General features: G+C 42.3%; 1 protein-coding gene across 1 annotated transcript in view; it reads right to left on the reverse strand.

Annotated features, from left to right (window-relative positions):
* Positions 1–3,484: 3,484 nt before the first annotated feature.
* The window catches only part of LOC134636542 (proline-rich protein 7), a 28,714-nt gene continuing 9,666 nt past the window's right edge, over positions 3,485–22,532 (reverse strand). Inside the window, exons 2-3 of the mRNA XM_063486567.1 lie at positions 17,281–18,714; positions 3,485–4,986 (exon numbers count right to left, since the gene is read on the reverse strand). Of these exons, the coding sequence (XP_063342637.1) occupies positions 4,412–4,986; positions 17,281–17,632 (927 nt within the window). The 5' untranslated portion in view covers positions 17,633–18,714 and the 3' untranslated portion in view covers positions 3,485–4,411. The remainder of the gene's footprint in view (positions 4,987–17,280; positions 18,715–22,532) is intronic.

Consider the following 22,532-nt stretch of genomic DNA (forward strand, 5'->3'; position numbering starts at 1 on the left):
ATTCGCTCCTGTGACCTGATTCTTGGTCGTTTGGCCTGATGGTCTATTTTTTACGTGACTTCCATTTTGTCGCTCTGTCACACTCGATTCTGCTGTCATCACTTTGGTCCAATCATTTTCCTGCCTTCCACCCGATCTCAGCTCTCCTCTCTGCTCCAACATATCTACCTGCGGCGCGGCTGCAGGGAAGGCAGACACACCTGAGCGGCACGAGCAATCACGCCTCACCTGCTTAAAAGAAGAAAGAACTGAACTGTTGTTGTTGGTAATTTAAGTTTAGAGAAAAAGCTGAAAAAACTGTAAAGCACAATATTAGTTTTTTGATTAAGAAATTATTTACTTTAGCTTTAGTGGTTCAATGTTGTACTTGTGCTCAAATTTGGGTATAAAAAAAGGCGAATTCAGTTTATTATGTGGCTATTAAATAATAGCATAAAAAAGTGTGTTTTGTTATTGTTATGGAAGGTGGTCTAATAAACTCCACTGGCTGTAGCCTTGAACCATGACACACCTCCACCTGTGTTACAGCTGGCTCCTCTCTCCTCACCTCCTGACGCTACATACTGATGAAGATTTGAGCCAAAAATGTCTCATTTGGACTCATCGCTCGCATCGTCAGACCTGCTGCCACTCATTTTCTGTCCACTCTTCTGTAGTTTGCCTCAGCCTGTCCTCCCAGTTTCCCTTCCACTGAAACCATTTCTGACTTCAGTGAACAGTACACAGATCAGCTGAAGGTCCAGATGTATCACTCGGGTCTTGTGTCCTCGGATTCTTAAGGACGTGACTTTCAGATACCGATCATCTGCAGAAGATTTTTACAGTTTCCTTGATTTTTGATAATGAATCTGTTTTTGGGAACAGAAATCCTGTTGTATGCTTGAAACTTGTTTACTGATCAAACGGGCAACGACTGCAGTTCTACAATCTCAGATCTTTGACCTTCAGACTTACTGTCCAGCTGCTGGACTTTAGGTCCAAACACATACAAATACAGTAGTTCAGTCAGCACTAAACGGTACATTTAGATTTACTGACAGCTGTTAGGTCGGTCAGGCTTCATTAAATGTGTGATTATTGGCAGGAAGTAGTGTTTGTGCCCTGGAGCTGTTGAAATTGTTAGCCAAGAGCACCAACTGACAACTTAATGGCAGAGTAATTATGTTCAGTCTTAACAGGCTCTTATTTTACATTTGCCAGCGATACAAACTTCCTATTAGCAGCACGTCTACAAACAGCAGGAATGTTTTGAGCCTAATCGACTCTTTGAATTTTCACTAAACATCAGCGGCGAGGTGCGTTTTCTGAGGCTACTTCACCTACCACCAAATCTGTCACAGCCAAAGGCTCCTCTGTGAGTCTTTTAAGTAGCAGCTCTCAGTAATTTTACACATCGTAGTTGAAGAATCGGAGGACATCTGACTTTTTTTAATCACAAAATATTTCACAGAAACTCATCTCCGCTGCACGAGGCTGAGGCGAGGAGATGAAACAGACTCGCTGTGAGCTCGTAAAGAAAAGAGAAGACGTGAGGCTGAGATGATGGATTTGTCATTACAGCAGATTTCATTTCCACATCTCTCACTTCGTCTGACACCCCAAGAAATAAGAATATTCGGATGAGGACACGTGTTCAGCCTGGATGTCGAGGTAGAAGAGAAGGATGGAAAAACGAAGAAGGAATATTATTAAACAGAAAAGGAGCTTCACAGGGTCTGAGGGAGCAGCACAGGGAGATCTTTGGGTTTTGATGGAGATGCATAGAAAGGGTCAGAGTCCTCTGTGTAAATACAAACACATTTTTCAACTGATTTCATTTATTAAAGGGAAAAACCATCCAAACCTTCCTGCCCTGTGTGAAAAAGTAAAACCTTTCACTGTGGAGGATCTTTTTTGCAGGACTGAGCATGAACTGTGTGTTTAAGGTCACACCAGAGCATCTCGGTCCCAACTTTGACTCGGCCAAACCAAAACCTTCATTTTGGTTTTCCATCCCTTCAGATGGACGTGCTGGTGTGCTTTGGATCATCGTCCTGCTGCAGAACCTGAGTGCTCTTAGCACATAGCCGGATATTGTCCTGCAAGATTTTCTGGTAGAGAACAGAATTCATGTTTCCATCAGTTACAGCGAGTCGTCCAGAAGCAGCGCAACACCCCGGACCATCACGACCACCATGTTTCACTGTTGGTGTGATGATCTTTTTATGAAATGCTGTTAGTTTGATTCCAGATGAAAAGTTACGCTTTTGTCTCGTCGCTCCACAGAGTTTTTTCCCAAAACTCTCGGTGATCATCAAGTTGTATTTTGACAAATGTGAGACGAGCCTTTGTGACAGTTTTAGTCAGCGGTGGTTCTCTCCCTGAACTCTCTTTGTTTTTGTTGACTCGTGACCTCTGACCTTAGCTGTGAGGCCTGCAGTTCTTTAGATGTTGTTCTGGGTTTTTTGTGACCTCCTGGATGAGTATATGTGGTAGGCCGGCTACTCCTGGGAAGGTTCACCACTGTTCCTACATCACCTTGTTCTCAAGTTATCACATTCACAGGATTTTCACGTACTTTTCCACACAGAGTCAGGCAGGTTTGGTAGCTTTTTTTGCAGCTTAAAAAATGAAATAGTTTAAAAATCCCATTTAGTATTCACTGTTGTATTTAATGTGATAAATAAGCAAAAGATGAAGAAAGGAGGAAGGCGACAAACACTTTTTCAGAGCAGTGTGTGAGGACAGAGAGCCGGGGGTGAGGTGTGACGTAGGAGGGACAGATGGGTTTGAAGTGGGGGTGGGATTACATCAGGGATCTGAGCCCCTTGTTTGCAGGGGTGATGGACAGGTGAGGGGGTGAGGGGGTCACTGTGGATCTGTATCTGTGAAGGCAACGTCATGATCTGCAGTGAGAGTAGGGAGCAGGTGGAGGAGAGCCTGGAGAGGTGGAGGTATGCTTCAGAGAGAACGTAAGTCAGTAGAAGACAGAACACAGGTGTGTGAGGGAGACAGGTGCAACAGTGAAGGTAGGAGGAGCAGAGGTGGGAGGAGTTTAAATACCTCAGGGTAAACCTCGGGTAAAGACAGTGGAATTCTTGTATAAGGCTTTTTCAGTTCTGTGATATTATTACCGTTTAATTTGGTTACACTGTTACACTCATTGTACCTACTCGTCTTCCTTTGCCTGTTTTAATTTGATAGTAAGTCTCCCGAATTTTATTAGAGGTTTATTTCTTCCTTTCCTCCATTTTCATACTTTCAGCTGTACCTTGGTTCCCTCATGTCTCCATTTAGCCCTCGGTGTGTATTCATTTGTAGTCCTATCCTTCTCCTTAGTCTGTTTCCAGTTGTGGATTTTATTTGGAATTCAGCCTCTGGCCTGGAAAAAAAGCTTCACTTCTGTTTGTTTAAGCCCTGCCTCAGTAATCCTTCCATCTGTGCCATATTAATAAACGTTTATTTTTTGGATCTTTTCACAAAGCACAGGAAGACGCGTCACAGATGAAGATGTTTTTATTTCACAAGGCATTTGTCACAAAGTTTAAAAGAATGATTGGAAGTTTTTACATGGAAAAATCTTTTCTTTTTCATATCAGAGACCCAGCTGACGTCAGCCGGTGACCATCAATAGGGCAGTGCCAGCAGTTTGCGGTAAAGACGACACTGAAAACAACAAAACAGCGCGTTACAAAATGAATCCAAGCGTGCTCGTCTCTGTGGCTTTCTTGTACTCTGCACAGCGGAATCCAAACAACTCTGAAGGTAAACTGACCTTCAGCATTTCGCCTCTAATATCAGAGACGTGCTGGCCGAAGGTCGCCGTGTGCTCTTTTGTAAGCGTTAATGCTCACAGTCCTCGAGGAGGAGGCAAGCTGTGAACAGTCTTCCTAAAAATCACCACGGATAAAAGAAGAGAGGTCGTCGTGGGCTACAGACGGTTTCCCGGAGCCATGGCAACAGCAGCCTCGTACAATAGGTTGTTCGAGTGCAGCGAGAGGAGGAGAGATTGGGGATGAATGAAAGTGTGCCACGAGAAAGGGTAGTTAGGGCTGGAAATGAAGGCGATAGTAAGTCTGCATGAAAGGCAGGGGAGCTGCTGTGCTCACTGCTCGTTTTGATTCTCGTCCTCTGCCTCCTTTCCTTTCCTCCTGGTGTTGACTCAGTTAGCTTCAATGTGACAGCAGAATACCTCTGACTCGACAACAGCGCTTTGAAACAGTGTGTAATATACATACACAGCTGAAAGCCTCGGTCCTGGCAGAGTTAAGTGGCAGCTTTTGCCCACAGAGCTGCAAGGGGGAAATTAACTCCTGACGCCTCTCCAGCCCTAAAACCCTCTTTGGGCAATTAAATCTCTACTTGTAGCAGCGTTATGATACCAAATGTCCAGCTTTTTAGTTGTTTATCCTTCTTCTGACAGGATTAGGGCCTAAACAGCAGTGCTCCGGCCCAGCAAGGGGAAGGCTGTTGGCATGCCACAGCTGGGCTCCAACCCTCTGAGTCCATGGACCCCCTGAAGCCCTTGCAACCCTCCTTGGAACCCCTGAATTCCTCCTTGAAGTCCTTGTATGCCTCCTTGAAGTCCCTGTATTCCACCTCTGAGTCCGTCGTTATGAGTCCTCGGCTCTCTGCGGGGCATGGTAGCCATCGCGGCTGTAGCCTGAAGGGATCGGGTTGCAGGTGGGGTGAGGTTATTGTGGTTCAGATCCATGTTGGACAGGAGGTGACCCAAAGAGTCCCAGCGCTGAGACGAAGGCAGGCGTATCAGGGAGGAGTAGCCTCGGTCGGGGAACACGGTAGCCGCAGGAGGCTTGCCGGTCTCGGATGTGAACACCGGGGCGCGATCGTGAGGTTCCCTTAAAGACGACGGTGTGGCTCGGAGAGGGGCGGGCTTCAGGTACGTTCCCCCCCGTGGGTCAGCCAAGACCTCGCAGTAAGGTGGAGGAGGATCATCCATCAGAACTGCCTCCTCGTAACAAGGCGGCTTCCCAAACACATCCGTGTCTGCAAGAACGAGAAAACGGGAGTTAGCATTACGGACCGATAAGCTATAAACTGCAGTTCCCCTAATGGCCACTGGAGGCTGTTTCCAAAAATGAGTCAATGCTTATAGACTCCCACTTTAAAATGTCCAATCTCAGGCCAGAGCTGCTTAATTATATCCACAGCATAGTTTTAGTTATTTTTATTCAGCATCGTTATGGATTATTTAACATGATTCTTAATCTAAGAATTACTTAATCAAAGCTCTTCTTCAGTCTTTTAGTTTAGCTCCATTCCTCTTGGGAGAAGCTGAACTAAACAGCAGGTAATGGAGTATTAGTATTAGTAGTAGTCTTTGTTTTCCAACTGAATCATTTAACCCTCTCAGGCTCAAATTAAGTTTTACTTGCTAATGCACAATCAAGTCCTGCAGTGGTACTTCTGAGTAAAAAAAAAAAAACTGATAAAATATGTATGTGGGGTAATCAGGTTGTTAGTGTTTTAAGTGTTGCAAATCTGCAACGGCTGCCTTGAGAGGGTTAATCAAAACCTGGTGGCTTGCAGTGCAATAGCACCTGTTGTAAAAGGGAATCAGCTGCCTGAACCAACACTGTGTTCAAATTTAAGTAAAAGGCAGAAACTTTTAGATCACAGCTATTAATTAACACCATTGTGATGAGCTCAGTTATTTTGTGTTGTGTGTTTGTTGTCATCCCAAAGTAAAGTCTGTAGGACCAGGAAGCAAAACACTAATGAGCTTCTTCCCTGAAGCAGACCAGGGGGAAACCTCAGCTTTCACTGCAACACAGCATCCATTTATCATAATACATGCCTGATGCAGTGTGACACACTGGAATAAAGCCAATGTGCAGCACACACACACACACACTTCATTTTCAGGTCACAACCCAAACAGCTTGTAATTACCGCACGCCTGCTGTGATACCTGTGACTGTGCTTGGCGGCAGGAACAAAAGCCATCACAGGACTTCTGCTCCGAGTTTGCGTTTCCTCTCTGTCGTCTTTCTTGTTTTACCAAATCTCTTTCTGTCTCTCTTACATCACTCACCCCTATTTCAGGCCCGCTTGTTCTCCAGCTTTCCGCCTCCCTCTCAAGACTTCATCAGCTCGAGCGGAGAAACTGCATTGCAGCACGTTGTGCAACAAGAGAAACACAAGCTGATGGCACACAGAGAAAGAAGAGGTGACGATTCTCCGGGCTGGTGTCAGTGGTCTGAAGTTTGTATACATTAAGATTTAAAACCACTCTCTCTTTGATAAATCATAGTGCACTCAGATATTCCCCCAATGCAACAAAATGCCAAAAAACTCACAACAAAACAGTCAGGAAACACAAATGTCAGAGATGAGGAAAGCAGCGATGATTCATCCGTCTGAGATTTCAATTTACTATTTACTACAGAGAAAATTCTGCGTGTCGCTTATGTACACTTGGCAGTGCTGAGTGAGGGAAACATGGAGCCATTTCAGTTCATCTGTGGAAAACTGGGTTAAAGTTTCTCATTCAGCCCAGAGGGAGCTCGGAGTAGAGCCTATTCAGCATGGGCGGCCCTGATGTAGACCCAGAAGTCGCTGGAAAGATTATCACCAACACAGAGGCGCATTTGTCACATGCCTCCTGTTTTGCCGTTACTTCATGCGAGGTGTCCTTTAGCGTTCCTTCAGTTTTCAGATGTGCAACGTCTGAGATCCTTCCCAGACGCCTTAACGCCCACTCACATCACATGACAGGGTGGGGCTAGGTCTCACAGTGGGTTCACCTGAAACATTGGCTGATTGTGACTCACACCGGTTTTCACAAGTAGAGGATCAATAGGGGGTCCATGGCCCTCTCGGAGACACTCCCACAGGGCTTAAATCTGGGACTCTCCACCAGTTGCTCTTAGAACTGAAGAAGCTTCTTGGATGAAACATCTATAACAAACAAACAAGTCCAGACGCTTTTCTTTCCGAGCTCTCAGACTACGATGACCTGGATGGCTGAGGACCTTCACAGACGATGTGCAACGCCCTGAAAAAGAGGTTGGAGGGTGGCGGCTGTACAGATTCCTGGATTAACAGTCAGGAAATTACATTTCAATACATCACAAAGGCTCTTTAGTTAATCTGCAAGCCGAGCAGATAGAAAGGAAAAAAAATAAGTGTAAACACATAAAGTAAGCCTCAGAAAAACTGCAGCGCAGCGGTCATTAAGTCAAACCGATGTGAAAAGTTCATACTTCCAACACAACACAATGTTTTTCACAGCTTAAACAAACTAAGGGGAGTTACTTGTTACTTGTTGCTAGAGCGTCACTTTGACCATTACAGGCATCAGAACTGATTCTGGTTCCTGCACTGAATATATTTATTTAAGGTTTAGAAGTCCACAAACTGAAGTAATCACGAGGCTGCACTTTGAAACATGTCTGACACTCGTCTGAGCCTGCAGAGATTTAATCACCGAGGATGAGAAGCTGCCTGTGGATCCGTGGAGATGATTGTAATTTGGTGAAATTGTATGAAATACATTAATTTGCTATTCTCTTCCTGATTTCCTTTCTTGCAGGATGTGCTCTGATTATGCACAGGTTCAGCAGAAGCACCTGCACAGGTTTCTGAGCTGCTGTGCTGCTTTCAGGGAGCGCTGGGACATTAATCACGGTCAACACTCGGCTGAATTCGTGCTGAATGGATTTCAGCTGACGTGTGAGATAAGTGAAGGGAGCAGCTGTGTCTGCAGTGCGGCTGAAACAACAGAAAACAAAGTGCTGAACTGTTGTGGCTTTTAAGCGGCGTGTCTGCTACCTGACACAGATTACTTTGACATTTTCTGACATTCGAGAAAGAAAGCAACTGGAGGTGGTTCTGCTGCAGAGAGCACAGCAAAGGGTAAGATTCAGGAAAACCTGACCGGCAGCCGGCGAGAGCCGAGTCTATATTCCGATGTATCGTCAGGAACAATCTAACCCTCAGGCTGCAAACACACATCAGTCGAACAGCAGATTTCTGGAGCTGAAAGCCATTTTTATATCCAGGCTGATGAATGTGCCCAGATCGTGATCAATATCTGTCGAATGTTGCACAAGCTGCCGTCCTCCTCTTTCAAACACTGAAGACAACTCGGCTCTTCAGACTGCTGCACCAGCTCTGTTTAAAGCAACTGTGCGACTTCTTTAGCCAAGCAATCAATTATATTTATAAACACACACTCATACAGGTTTTATGTTTATAAAATGACTGATGGGATCGCTCCACAGTTTCTGCAGAGCTGTGAAAAGACTGATTCTAAGAATATTCAAGGACAGTTTGCCTGCAGCTCAGTCTGTTTAATCATGTAGACATGATCAAGACAAGTTGCTGAAGTTCAAATGGAAGCATCAAAATCAAAAAAGGTGATTTGATTGACTTTGTCAGGCGAGCTGGTCTGAGTCTGTAAGGTTTTTTTAGAGAATGGCGGCAGTTCTTCAGGTGAAAATAGACTGATGATGGCAGGGGTCAGAGAAGAACGGCAAGATTGCAACAGTAACTTTGACAATCACTGCTTATAACCACAGTCTACAGAAGAGAATCCCTGAATCCGCAACGTGCGAAGCAGATGGGCTACAGCGGCAGAAGAGCACACCGGGCGTCAGTCCTGTCAGCTAAGAACAGCAAACTGATGCTACGAGTCACACAAGCTCAAAAAAAACGCACAACAGATGGTTGGAGAGACGTTTCCTGTTGGGATGAGTCCAGATTTCATCCAACATTCAGATGGCATTGTCTGAATTTGGTGTAAACATCATGAAAGCATGAAGGTATCCTGACTTGTATCAGCTGTTCAGGCTGCTGCTGGTGTAACGGTGTTTGGGATATTTCCTTTGCACATTTTCGACCCCTCAGTGCTGAGCATCGCTTAAGCACCACAGCTTAGCTGACCACATCCATCTTCTGATGGGTGCTTCAGCTAGGATAACACACCATGTTGCTTAAATCATCTCATATTAGAGCAACAGAGGGGAAAATAATAAACTTTTCAGGGGTGAATTTGAAGTTCATGAAGTTAAAAAGACATTTTCTGCGAAACTGACTCAATCTGTAAGCCAGTGACGAATCATGACATGAAAAGTGACTAAAATAGGAATGATTAATTGTTTTTTTTGTCACAATCTAACAGCCAGGGGTCAAAACACATCCAATTATTTTTCCACAAGAAGTGAGAACTGACAAGAAATGCTGCCATAAATACACTAATCAGAGACAGGAAGAGAGGAGGAGGCACGGCTGAGAGAACCGCTTCAGCTGGAAAGTCCTCCAAAATCTGTGCATCCACGCATGAAGCAGAACCTCCACGAGTGTTTTACTGCGATCACTGATGAGTGTACCGCTAATTTGGGTTTGTAGGTGTCACCCCGAGAGGTAACAGCAGCTGTATGCAAGATAAAACCTATTGGATGGCGTTAAGAACATTTTATCCATTAACACGTTTTCACAGGTATGCTGTAGTGCCTGAAAAATGACCCACGCCCACACCCATCAGCAGCAACCCACATACCAACCAACAGCCTGTTTACAGCCACCACAGCAAACAGCAGCGCTGGAAACCTGCAGCTGTTTGGTGAACTGTTGCCATGAAACGGGCCTTACTGATCAATGCAAATGTGTTTGTTTATACCTGGCCAGAGTCCATCAAACATGGCTCACAGATACCTGCAAGATCAGGTTACTATTGTTTCTCAGCTCTGCACTAACTCCCCTATCAACAGGTCAGCTGTAAACAACACCAGCAGCTGTCAGGACGGCTTTAAATACCCAGCGAACGCTCAGCAGGGACGTCAGCAGAAACACGCGGGGCTGATGTTTCCACCGGAGGGTCGGACGGGTCCGAAGCTGAAACCGCTCACAGGATTAAGCTAATGGGAACCACGGTGGCATCCATTAGATAAAACTGACCCAGTTTAGCTGCTGTGCCTAAACCATCAAAGCTAACAATAAGAACCTTTGACTGTGGGCCAGCTGTGTCCAAGCCTCAGATCGCCGTGCCCAAGTTTGAAATGTGAACCTCTTCCTGTGATCATTAAGGAGAGGATTCAAATGATGTCTTTTAATAGATTCATTTCTGATCTTTTGATGATTTTCCTGTTAAACTCGAGTCTCCATCAACAGCTTTACTTTGACAATTTTGTTTCCAGCTAATGAGGAAGATGTCGAGGATTATAAATGGGTCAGAAAAGGAAGAAGGATTTGTATAGCTTTCCTTCCTTGATACAGCTTCCTTAAAAAAAAAAGAAAGGAAAAATCCCAAAAGCCTGTTTATTTTAATGGAAAACCATTTTTGATTTTTGCAACTAATCCTGTAAATTCATGAGTTTAACAAAAATTATCATTTGGTTCATTCAATTCAATTTAGTTTTATTTATACAGCACCAAATCACAACAACAGTGGCCTCAATGCGCTTTATATTGTAAGGTAGACCCTACAATAATAGATACAGAGACAAACCCAACAATCATATGACTCCCTATGAGCAAGCACTTTGGCGACAGTGGGAAGGAAAAACTCCCTTTTAACAGGAAGAAATAACATTTTCAAAAGGGAAAAAAAAGAATTTTAAATGAAAAAACTAGCAAATTTAAAGACAAAATCTGAAGAAAATGCAAGAAAAAAAACTAGTCAATGTGAAAATCCTCTGTGACTTTCAGAAAAGTTGACCTCTGACCTTGAAGCTATTGGGATTCGAAGTCATCTGAGATTGTTAGTAGATGCCCCTATGGTATCAATTTAAAAATCCTGCGTGACCTTGTTCTTCAGTTATCATATTCACAAACTGCTCACACCGCCCGCCCGGCAGGGTGACAACAGAACCCCATCAGCCTTTTACAGGTGATGGGAAACAACAAACGTTTAAAAGGGGGAAAAAGAAAAATCGAAATTTATGATGGGGAAAAACAACAACAACAACAACAAAACCTTTAAAAAAAAAAAAAAAAAAAAAAAAAAAGGTACTCAAAAATTTATAGTCAAATACTGCAAAATTTACAAGAAAAGAAGTGAGAAGTGTTAAATTTAAGAAGAAAAACCACAAATTTATGATGAAAAAAATTAAAGTGAAAAAATAGTAAATTCATAAAGGTTCAACCAGCTAAATTGAAGGATGAATAAATACAATTTTAAAGGGAAACAAATTGGTAAATTTGCAAGACAAACACTGAGGAAGTTACAAGAACGGAGACGATCTACAAATCCAAGAAGAAAGTGCTTATTTTGTGAGGGAACACTGTCAAATCCAAGAGGAGAAATAGTGCATTTAAAAGGAAAATGCTGGCGATTGAGAGGAATCCTGCTAAATGCCAAATTTTTATTAACAAAACTGAAAGTCAGGGAGTGATGTTTCTTTGAAGGCTGTTACTAGAACATCATAAGCACCTCTTTCTGTTCATATTTTTAATCCAGTATATAAACTCTTAACTGGTTTTCATTATGAGTCTCCTCCACCTGGACAAACAGATTAATAACAGCTAATATTAAGAAAACCATCAGTATCTGCCGCTCGCTTTGCTCTCAAATAGTCTCATCTTCTGTGTTTTTAGCAGATACCCAGTAACGCTATCAGCGGCTGCTTCACACAGTGCTGCAAATGGACCGAAACTTTTGCTGAAAGAGGCTAAAAAAGCTTCTTTCCACTTTGCTGTAAAACCTCCAGCTGCTTTTACCTCCTCTGCTGGTGAAGTCGACTGAAACAGCTCCTCTCGGGTCTCAGCTGCCGAGCACCTGCTTCGCTTTCAGCTCTGCTGCTGCCTGGATACTAAACCTCTTCATCAGCCTGCTTTGTGGCCAAGACTCCAGCGATCTTTTGTTTCATCCTGTACTGTCTGTCTCCGCTCATTAATCGTCTTTGAGAGCAGCTGATGCTCTTTTACTCCTTTCCCTTTAACTCCGTTAATTCCTATTCTTCTGTAGATCTGTACAGATCTACAAAAGCTTGTTCGTTTTGTTCCTCCGTCATAAAACAAGCTGCTCATTACGCGCACTGTTTTCACTCTGTAGATCATTGAGATTTTCCTGCTTCACATTTTTATATTTGTTTAGAAAAAAAATCAAGAACAGAAATGGGAGTATTCTAACACAACTATGACACCAAAATAAAAAATTTAATTTTAAAAGTATTCAATTTAACTGGAAGTTAAATTCACATCTCCGAGAGAAAACCTGGGAAGCAACCACAGGGAGAAGAGAAAAATTCATCCAAACTGATGTAAACACTTAGTTTCAGCCATTTTTTTCATCTCTTGGATCTGCATGATGTCACAGAGTGAATAGTCCTTGTATGGTTATATCAGGCACAGAAGCCACACCCTTCTGCTGTTCTAAATTTCTGCTTATGAGGGGCATGAGCAGATTTTTTTTTTTTTTAGAAAACATGTCAGTGTGAAAACAAAATAATCTGTCGACAGCACACCAAAGCTATCGGTGACGCTTTAACCCCAATGTTGACTAAAAGGTCACAAGCAATAACACAATGAACAATCTGTCTTCAGCGTTAGATTTTGACATCAAAGTCTCAGTTTTTCTTGTCCGCATGTAAACGCAGAAACAGTTTTCTAACATCTTTACCTGCACAGGAGTTTTTTAAAGCTCAGTTTTCAGTGCAAACACCCGTGTACGTGTGGATGTAGCCTGCAGAGTATTACTTTGAGCTGCGACTCATGAAATGCTCCTCAGGTACAGTGAGAGGACAGAAATATAAAGCAGCATAACTCACATACTGCAAATTACATGTACTATGTGGGTTCATTAAGACCTCTTCGGAGTTTAATCCGTGCGTGGCAGTTTCATTAGGAACGGGGAGTTTCACAGTCTCGGTGATTACAGTGATTCTTTGCGAAGCTGCACCTCTCGGCCTCTGAGTGTCTCCTCCTTCTAATCACTCTTATTTTATTGTTACTTACTCCGTCACCGCACGGCCTCCGCGGCTGCTGCCTACGCCTCAGCGGCAGCTGTCGCCATGACACCATGCGGGGGAACGCTGGCCAGCATGGAGGGAGGGAGGTGGAAGCTGGGAACTAAACTGGGAACTATAAGAAATGCTCCTGTACTTTGCTTCTCTGTCTGCATCGTATCAGTTTTCTCTTTCTCTTTCCTGTTGAGCTGAGCTCAAACCACGAGGCGTAAGTATGAAAAACGGCTTGTAAATACAGATCAAACACGGCGTGACAGGTTTGGTTATTTGCTCAGCAGCAGAGACGAGTTCTGCTTCAGAAAGTGAGTCAAGTTTACAGAAGAGACTAATAAACAGCCTTACACAGAGTTTCTCTCTGATTTCTCAGACTTTTTATCTGATTTAGTGCTCAACTCAGATAAAATAATTATTGTGGGTGATTTTAACATCCATGTAGATGCTAAAAATGACAGCCTCAAAATTGCATTTAATCTGTTATTAGACTCAATTGGCTTCTCTCAAAATGTAAAAGAACCCACCCACCACTTTAATCACACTCTAGATCTTGTTTTAACATATGGCATAGAAACTGAACATTTAACAGTGTTTCCTGAAAACCCTCTGCTGTCTGATCATTTCCTGATAACATTTACATTTACAATAATTGATTACACAGCAGTGGAGAGTAGACTTTATCAAACTAGATGTCTTTCTGATAGTGCTGTAACTAAGTTTAAGAATATAATCCACCCACTGTTATCATCTTCAATGCCCTGTACCAACATAGAGCAGAGCAGCTATCTGAACGCTACTCCAACAGAGGTCGATTATCTTGTTAATAATTTTACCTCCTCACTACGTACGACTCTGGATACTGTAGCTCCAGTGAAAACTAAGGTCTCAAATCAGAAGTACCTGACTCCGTGGTATAATTCTCAAACACGTAGCCTAAAGCAGATAACTCGTAAGCTGGAGAGGAAATGGCGTGTCACAAATTTAGAGGATCATCATTTAGCCTGGAGAAATAGTTTGCTGCTTTATAAGAAAGCCCTCCGCAAAGCCAGAACATCTTACTATTCGTCACTGATTGAAGAAAATAAGAACAACCCCAGGTTTCTCTTCAGCACTGTAGCCAGGCTGACAAAAAGTCAGAGCTCTACTGAGCCAACAATCCCTTTAACGTTAACTAGTAATGACTTCATGAACTTCTTCACAAATAAAATTTTTATCATTAGAGAAAAAATTACCAATAATCATCCCACAGATGTAATATCGTCTACAGCTACTTTTAGTACCATTAATGTTAAGTTAGACTCTTTTTCTCCAATCGATCTTTCTGAGTTAACTTCAATAATTACTTCCTCCAAACCATCAACGTGTCTTTTAGACCCCATTCCTACAAAACTGCTCAAAGAAGTCCTGCCATTAATTAATTCTTCAATCTTAAATATGATCAATCTATCTCTAATAATTGGCTATGTACCACAGGCCTTCAAGGTGGCTGTAGTTAAACCCTTACTTAAAAAGCAATCTCTAGACCCAGCTGTCTTAGCTAATTATAGGCCAATCTCCAACCTTCCTTTCATATCAAAAATCCTTGAAAGAGTAGTTGTCAAACAGCTAACAGATCATCTGCAGAGGAATGGCTTATTTGAAGAGTTTCAGTCAGGTTTCAGAGCTCATCACAGCACAGAAACAGCTTTAGTGAAGGTTACAAATGATCTTCTTATGGCCTCTGACAGTGGACTCATCTCTGTGCTTGTCCTGCTAGACCTCAGTGCAGCGTTTGATACTGTCGACCATAATATCCTATTAGAGCGATTAGAACATGCTGTAGGTATTACAGGTACTGCACTGCAGTGGTTTGTATCATATCTATCTAATAGACTCCAATTTGTTCAAGTAAATGGAGAGTCTTCTTCACATGCTGAGGTTAATTATGGAGTTCCACAGGGTTCAGTGCTAGGACCAATTCTATTTACATTATACATGCTTCCCCTAGGTAGCATCATTAGAAGACATAGCATAAATTTTCACTGCTATGCAGATGATACGCAGCTCTATCTATCCATGAAGCCAGGTAACACACACCAATTAGTTAAACTGCAGGAATGTCTTAAAGACATAAAGACCTGGATGGCCGCTAACTTCCTGCTTCTTAATTCAGATAAAACTGAGGTTATTGTACTCGGCCCTGAAAATCTTAGAAATATGGTATCTAAGCAGATCCTTACTCTGGATGGCATTACCTTGGCCTCCAGTAATGCTGTGAGGAACCTTGGAGTCATTTTTGACCAGGACATGTCCTTCAAGGCACATATTAAACAAATATGTAAGACTGCTTTCTTCCATTTGCGCAACATCTCTAAAATTAGAAATATCCTGTCTCAGAGTGATGCTGAAAAACTAGTTCATGCCTTCATTACTTCCAGGCTGGACTACTGTAACTCATTATTATCAGGATGTCCTAAAAACTCCCTGAAAAGTCTTCAGTTAATCCAAAATGCTGCAGCAAGAGTACTGACAGGGACTAGAAAGAGAGAGCATATTTCTCCTGTTTTGGCTTCCCTTCATTGGCTTCCTGTTAAATCCAGAATTGAATTCAAAATCCTGCTCCTCACATACAAGGTCTTAAATAATCAGGCCCCATCTTATCTTAATGACCTTGTAGTACCATATCACCCTATTAGAGCACTTCACTCTCACACTGCAGGCTTACTTGTTGTTCCTAGAGTATTTAAAAGTAGAATGGGAGGGAGAGCCTTCAGTTTTCAGGCCCCTCTTCTGTGGAACCAGCTTCCAGTTTGGATTCAGGAGACAGACACTATCTCTACTTTCAAGGTTAGGCTTAAAACTTTCCTTTTTGCTAAAGCATATAGTTAGGGCTGGACCAGGTGACCCTGAATCCTCCCTTAGTTATGCTGCAATAGACGTAGGCTGCCGGGGATTCCCATGATGCATTGAGTTTTTCCTTTCCAGTCACCTTCTCACTCACTATGTGTTAATAGACCTCTCTGCATCGAATCATATCTGTTATTAATCTCTGTCTCTCTTCCACAGCATGTCTTTCATCCTGTTTTCCTTCTTTCACCCCAACCGGTCGCAGCAGATGGCCGCCCCTCCCTGAGCCTGGTTCTGCCGGAGGTTTCTTCCTGTTAAAAGGGAGTTTTTCCTTCCCACTGTCGCCAAAGTGCTTGCTCATAGGGGGTCATATGATATGATTGTTGGGTTTTTCTCTGTATTTATTATTGTGCTATCTACTGTACAATATAAAGCGCCTTGAGGCGACTTTTGTTGTGATTTGGCGCTATATAAATAAAATTGAATTGAATTGAATTGAATTGAATTGAATAAATGCAGGAGGAGGTATTATGAATGCTGACTGCAGCTCTGCTCTCTGTGGAAACTCTTATAAGCAGTTCTGGATCTGAAGAGCTTGAAGCTGGATTTTTCAGGTTATTCCTGTGAGGATGTGTGTCTGATGGCTGAGAGTAAAATGTCCAAATCACGAACACGGTACATAGTCACGAGCCTTGTGGATCATGAAGCTGGGGCAGGATTACCTCAAGTCCATTTTTTTCTTAAATTTGTACTGCACTTATAAAATGTTCAACACAATATGCTCATTGAACTTCTCATGCTTAGCTCACTATAACTGCCTTTTCCATACTTCATGTCCCCATTAATTGTGTAATCTATTGCACAAATAACTTTTTGTGCTGTTAGCGTTAATCTCGTTAAAATGACGTTAACGCCATAACCGCATCAACGCGGCAAATCTCCGTTAGCGAGTTAACGCGGATCGCTGCATGGGGCTGGATGGCGCTAACGCGTTAAGGAGCTAACCGCGCTAACGTGTTGAGCCTGTGCAGCCCCACGATTAACGCTGACAGCACTAAATATTTTCTAAACTTTAATTTCAATGATGTACAATTAAAATTTCCATTGAATTCGTGTTGAATTAGTTCTCATAAATGTGAAGCAAGTTTCTGCTGCAAGTCTCAGTCGCACTGACAGCTTGGCAAGATCCAGAGTTCATAAAGCTGTGACAGTGTGCGTGGAGAAGTCGGAAGACTGAATTATATCCATCTATGTTTAACAGCTAATTAAATACTAGGATGTCACCAAACTCCATATTATTTGTTCGATACCACTGAAAACTACAGAAAAGACCAAGATCACAAACACAGGAGGTTCAGCCGAGCAGGCAGCTGTCAGAGACAAACCTCTGTTGGTGGCTGTAAATTAAGGATTTCTAACACGGCGGTTTTATGGAGATGAACTCACTTTTGGAATCTGCTTTAAGTGGCCATTAGAGGAACTGCAGTTTTTGAAACCTGAGGTTGCGTCTTAGCTCGCGAGCGTTTTGTCACCTGTGAAATAAAATGATTACCTGGCATGCTGACCCAGGTCGCTTGAGGCAATGGATGGGGAACAGGTAGCGGAAGAGGAGGCGACAGAGTCTGAGGAGGGCTGAACTGTGGCGGCTCTCTGGGCAGCTGTGGAGGCTGTTGCGGTGGTGGTGGAGCAGGAGGAGCAGCAGGTGGGTATCCAGTGGGGTGGCAGCTGAGCGGCTCCATCTCTACAGTACGCAGACACTGCTCCCTCAGCCTCTCCTCGCGCCGGCGCTTCAGCCGGCGCTGCAGGAAGCTGCAGAAACAGCAGAGCATGACGACGAGGGCCCAGACCAACCAGAAGCCAGCAAAACAGGCCAGGAAGGTGTAAGTGCCCTGCGACATCACCATGGCGGTGACGGGATGCGCAGCGAGTTCCCCCCAAGACAGGAAGAGAGGATTTCAGATGGGCGAGTTCAGCGGTCGTCTTGAAACTCAGCAGGGTCACTTTCGTTCAGAAAGACAGAGGAGAGTGACTTAAACACGGGTCGAGTCACAATCCTTCGCCAAACATCGAGATGGCTTCAAGTTTCTTATTTAAATGGTAAAGAAGAGTGCGTCAAGACCCTTCAAGCTCCTGCATGAAGAAGTTACAAATCATGGGAGGAAAAAAGATAAAAAAGAAAAATCCAGTAAAATTCAGTAAAACTGAAGCTTTTCTGAAACACAGCAGTCACATGGCTCAATATTTAGCCGCACTCGTTACGCTTATAAAAGGCTGGCAGGTGATAAAAGCGTCGACAATAAGACGTATAATCGCACACATTAGTGTCCTAATTACATAAGATCCACTTAGAGATAAAATAAATCAGAGAAATTTACAGAAGAAAGCAGGCGGAAAATTTTGATTTTTGTTCTGCATCAGCACCAAAGTCATTAAAAAAAAGTATAAATAAATCTTTGTGCTTTAAAAAATAAAAATACTGAACATAAACATCAGTAATCAAAACCGTCTTCGTCTCTGTTTGTGAGTCTCCTCCATCCGTCCAGATGTTTCAGATGATAACCCTCTGCTGCCTGAAATACGCCTCATTTAGATGGAAATCTGTGTGGATCCCACACAGTCACACACTGTTATTCCAAATGACTACAGATGAACTCCCCGGTGTTTCCACTGCAGCAAACCTCCATTTAAATTCTCTGAAAGGCTCGAGCAGCCTGCTTTCAATAATCCACCCTCTCAGGAAGCTTCTGCTTCGTTCCTGCTGGAGGATAAAGTTGTAACGGTTCCGTCATTGTCAGATTTTGAAGCTGATTCTAGAACTAAACCAAACGGAGAACGTTTTCCGAACCGAGGCAACATCCGGTCAGAAGCACCAAAAAGAAACGCGGCAGTGTCTTTGTTCACGTGAAGTGAAACAGCTGGTCCCTTCGGGGCCGGGGGTCCTCAGATTTCTTCCCCTTCAGATCACAGCTGGACTCCTCGGCCTGCCCTGCAAAGACACACGGGAGGCCTTCGTCAGGACAAAATCACGCAATATTTTCCACACAGTGACAACCGAGAGCAGGAAAAACAGCACTGAGGCTGGGCCGTTATAAATGTCAGCTGTTCATGCAGGATATAACACCAACATCGGGGGGCCAAGTATCAGTTTCACACTTCAGAGAAGAAAAGACTTTCACAGTGGTGAGATATGCAGAACGAGACAGAATCACAGTCGAATAAACACGTCAAATAGAGAATTAGTTTATTACTTCAGTGTAAATCAGAAGACTGTAACAGACCTTCAAAAGCACCTCAGCAATAAACATGAAAACAAATGTTTAAATTCTGGTGACTTTCTACATGAGTATTTAAAAAAAATGAGAATGTCACAAATTTAATATTAACACAAAAGTTCATCTGGATTTGGCACACGGTGTAGTGACGGTAAATTCGATTCTTTTTACTGAATCGAGTTTGAATGAGTCACTCACCAAAGTGAATCGGGTTTTTTGAGTCATTTGAGTCACTGAGTCAGTTGCCCAGAGAGTGCAAAAAATGTACATTTTCACTCAAACTTAATTCCTCTTTTCATGTAAATCCTACTGCTAAGATGAGTGATTGAAAAAGAAAAACAACTATTTTTATAGATCAAAAAAGAGCAAAAAAAAAAAAAAAGATTTCTAAAGGGAACATTTATTTTATTAATTTTTATTTTATTTTATTTGTATTTTCCTCAAATGTGTCAAATATATATTTTTATATATATTTAAATGTCCTTTGAGCTGTGAGCCAGGGGGCGGTAATGCGCCTTAACATTGGTTGCCAACCAAGAAGAAGAAGAAGAAGCTGTGAGCCAGGAGGGAGGGGGTGAGTAACTCAAATGTGCTGTTAGCATGTTAGCTGAGCGATGCTACTGTGAACCGAGGAGCTATTGTCTTGATGTGAGCTTCTACTCAGGGTTTTTTCTTCCAGTTCAGAGCAGAAATGTTTTTGTTAAGAAACTGGTTGTTGTTTTTTCCCCACAATTTTAATTATAAGTTAGATATATTTCTACTAATGAAATTAGCTTGCTAATTAGCTTGCTAATTTCATTCTCGAGTATTGAACGATTCGTTCATGATTCACACATCTCTAACACGGTGTCATATCTGGGGAATAACACTGAGGTTGGGTCAAAATGTGATATATTCTTTAGCGTTAACAGCTGTGACACCCTCACCTGGTTGATTTCTTTCACAGACCCATTACCTGCCCTGTATGAGAAGCTGTGTGTAAAAAACTGTTTCTGCAGGCCTCCAAATCTGCTGCCAGAGATCAATCATCCAGATATTTTAGGAAATTCAAGCATCCATGTTAAACTGAGCTCCACGCCTGAGTCTATACGCACAGAGTCACAGTACCAGAAATATACCCTAAAACATCCAAAGGACCTAAAAGCAGATTTGTAGATACTTCAGTGTTAAAACGGCCAATAAAGTAGGACTGTAGGGACCTGAAAGTCTTCCCTCTGGGTTTTTCCAGGATTGTCTCTGATGGTCGATGAGAGGCATTTGACATGGAAATATAACTTAAAAATAACGAGTTTAAACCTTTTTATATAAATATATAAACACATTACTGTAACTGAGTGATTGGGGTTTCTGTGGATGAACTTCTCTCAGTACACGATTAGTTTTATTTAGAAACTATAATTTAAACAGTTTATGATCTGTTATAGCTCACATTAAAAACTTTATTTTTTCTGTGAAAGCTCCAGCACATCGATCCCACGCTCATTCCTGCAGCTGCTGAAGGTTGCAAACTGAAATCATGATTTTCCCCTCACTGCGATGACAGGAACAAGTAAACATGTCGTTCCCAACAATGATGCAGACACTCCTTTGGACATGTTGTTCCTTCAGATTTCACACTTGGCGAACAGAAGATCCTGCAGGGCTTCATGTCAACGACCCCGAACAGACAGACAGACGTTAGACGCAGACCTCCATCTGGAGAGATCTGACTCTGCACAACTTTTGTCTCAAGAATCGTGCTGACACACAATTTTATACTGAAGAGTGTGATGGTGCTAGGAGAGTACTGCAAGATGGTAGAAATGTAAAAAGTTTTACTGTGTTAAGGAAACATTTTTCAGTAGTGTTACATCAAAAAGGCAAAGGGTCTTTATGAAATGAGGGTAGGATGAAGTCGTTGACGGGTATTTTGGTAACTGGTGCTTTTTTAAGACTGCCTTTTTATTCCCCCTTCCTGGTTCATGGTCCCCGCTTCTTGTGGAGGATTTGCTAAGTTTTGATTTTTACCAACTTTTTGGTTTCTTGTGGGGTTTTTCTTTTCGATATACGCTCAGTGTCATCTCTGTTGCTTTCTTTGTCCCCTTCTGTCTACATCCGTGTTGCATCTTCTTCCTTTTGCCCACTTCCTGTTTTAGATCGGTAATTGCTTTTCTTTCTGCATCTTGTGTCTTCTTCTCTGATTGTGTTCCCGCCTGTGTCTCCGAGTAACCAAGTTCTCGCTTTTGTAATTGTCATCCCATCTTACTCCACCTGTGCCCTATTCCTGTTTCTAATTCTAGAAGGACCTGACACGTCTTTTTGTTACCTTTGTTCGATTGTCATTGAATATTTGTTTTAAAGTGTTTTCTTGGATATTTTCAGGGTTAGCTGATGCAAAAATCAAAAAGTTCTTGAAGGATCTTCTCATTTATAATAATATCCCTGTAAAGCGGAGTTCTGACGACCCTATGTAATCAGAATTTAGTTTTTTTTTTTTTAGTTATCTTTGTAGATTTTTCCAAAATGGTCCATTTGATCTTTATCAAGTTAGGGTTACCACCAATAATTTAGACCTTAGAGGGTTTAAAAGGGCATGAGACATCTGAAATTGTTTCCAAAACCTTGCATTGAGAACCTTTTCAAACTATTACCATGCAACATTTTGGGAATGTTTTTTTAAAAGAAGAGTTTATAACCTGAGGCTTATAGTGTCAATGAAGTTCAATAAATCCAGGCTGGTTCAAAAAAACCTAAAACCCACATCATCACTGTGGTTATCAACTTTCTTTAACCCCAGCTCCCATTTCACTCTACTTCAACACAAAGATGATCAACTACTCCAATCAGTTACATTATCAGAGGAATGGTGAGAGTGGCGTGTAAAGAATGGAAAATATACCAGTAAAATCAAAAACTGTAGAAAGTTGTCTGTCTGGTGATTTGATCATAAGATCAGGGCAGCTTTCGCTCAGCCAATTGTCTACCAATTTAAAGACTTCTAGTAGAAAGTGCTTTCAATGCTCAAACTGAGTAGAAAGCACCACACAAGTACCACTCCATCTACCATCCTGTGCTGCTCTTTATTTTTAACATAACAGCTGCACATTAAAGCATTCAAACTGCCCCATAGCCTAATAAAGGAGAAATCACTTTGTCCGCGTTGTTTGTTGTGATATCAAAGTGCATTTAGCTTCATTGATTCTCAGGTAACACCTCGCTAATCTGTGTTCTAGCAGCTACAACTGTGTGAAACAGACTTGGCAGCAATTTAGGAGCAAGTTACTTCTTTATGTTTTTAAAAGAAAAAAATCGATGCCAACTGTAAACTGTTGTCTCCACGTGTGCACTGCAGTCATTAACAACAGGATAAATTTCAATTATCTACAGTTAATTTCAAATTTCCGGGATAAGTCTAGTTAGAAGTTAAAGTAAATTTGAGCATTTTAACACGAGAGTCTATGTCTGGATGCACGCTCAATCATTCAGGTGTTTATCTGGATGTTGCATTTACAGCAGGGGTAACGTTTAAGCTCAGCTGACTGCAGCTTTCCCC

This window comes from Pelmatolapia mariae, linkage group LG10_11 (genome assembly GCF_036321145.2).
Source record: "Pelmatolapia mariae isolate MD_Pm_ZW linkage group LG10_11, Pm_UMD_F_2, whole genome shotgun sequence".
NCBI lineage: Eukaryota > Metazoa > Chordata > Actinopteri > Cichliformes > Cichlidae > Pelmatolapia > Pelmatolapia mariae.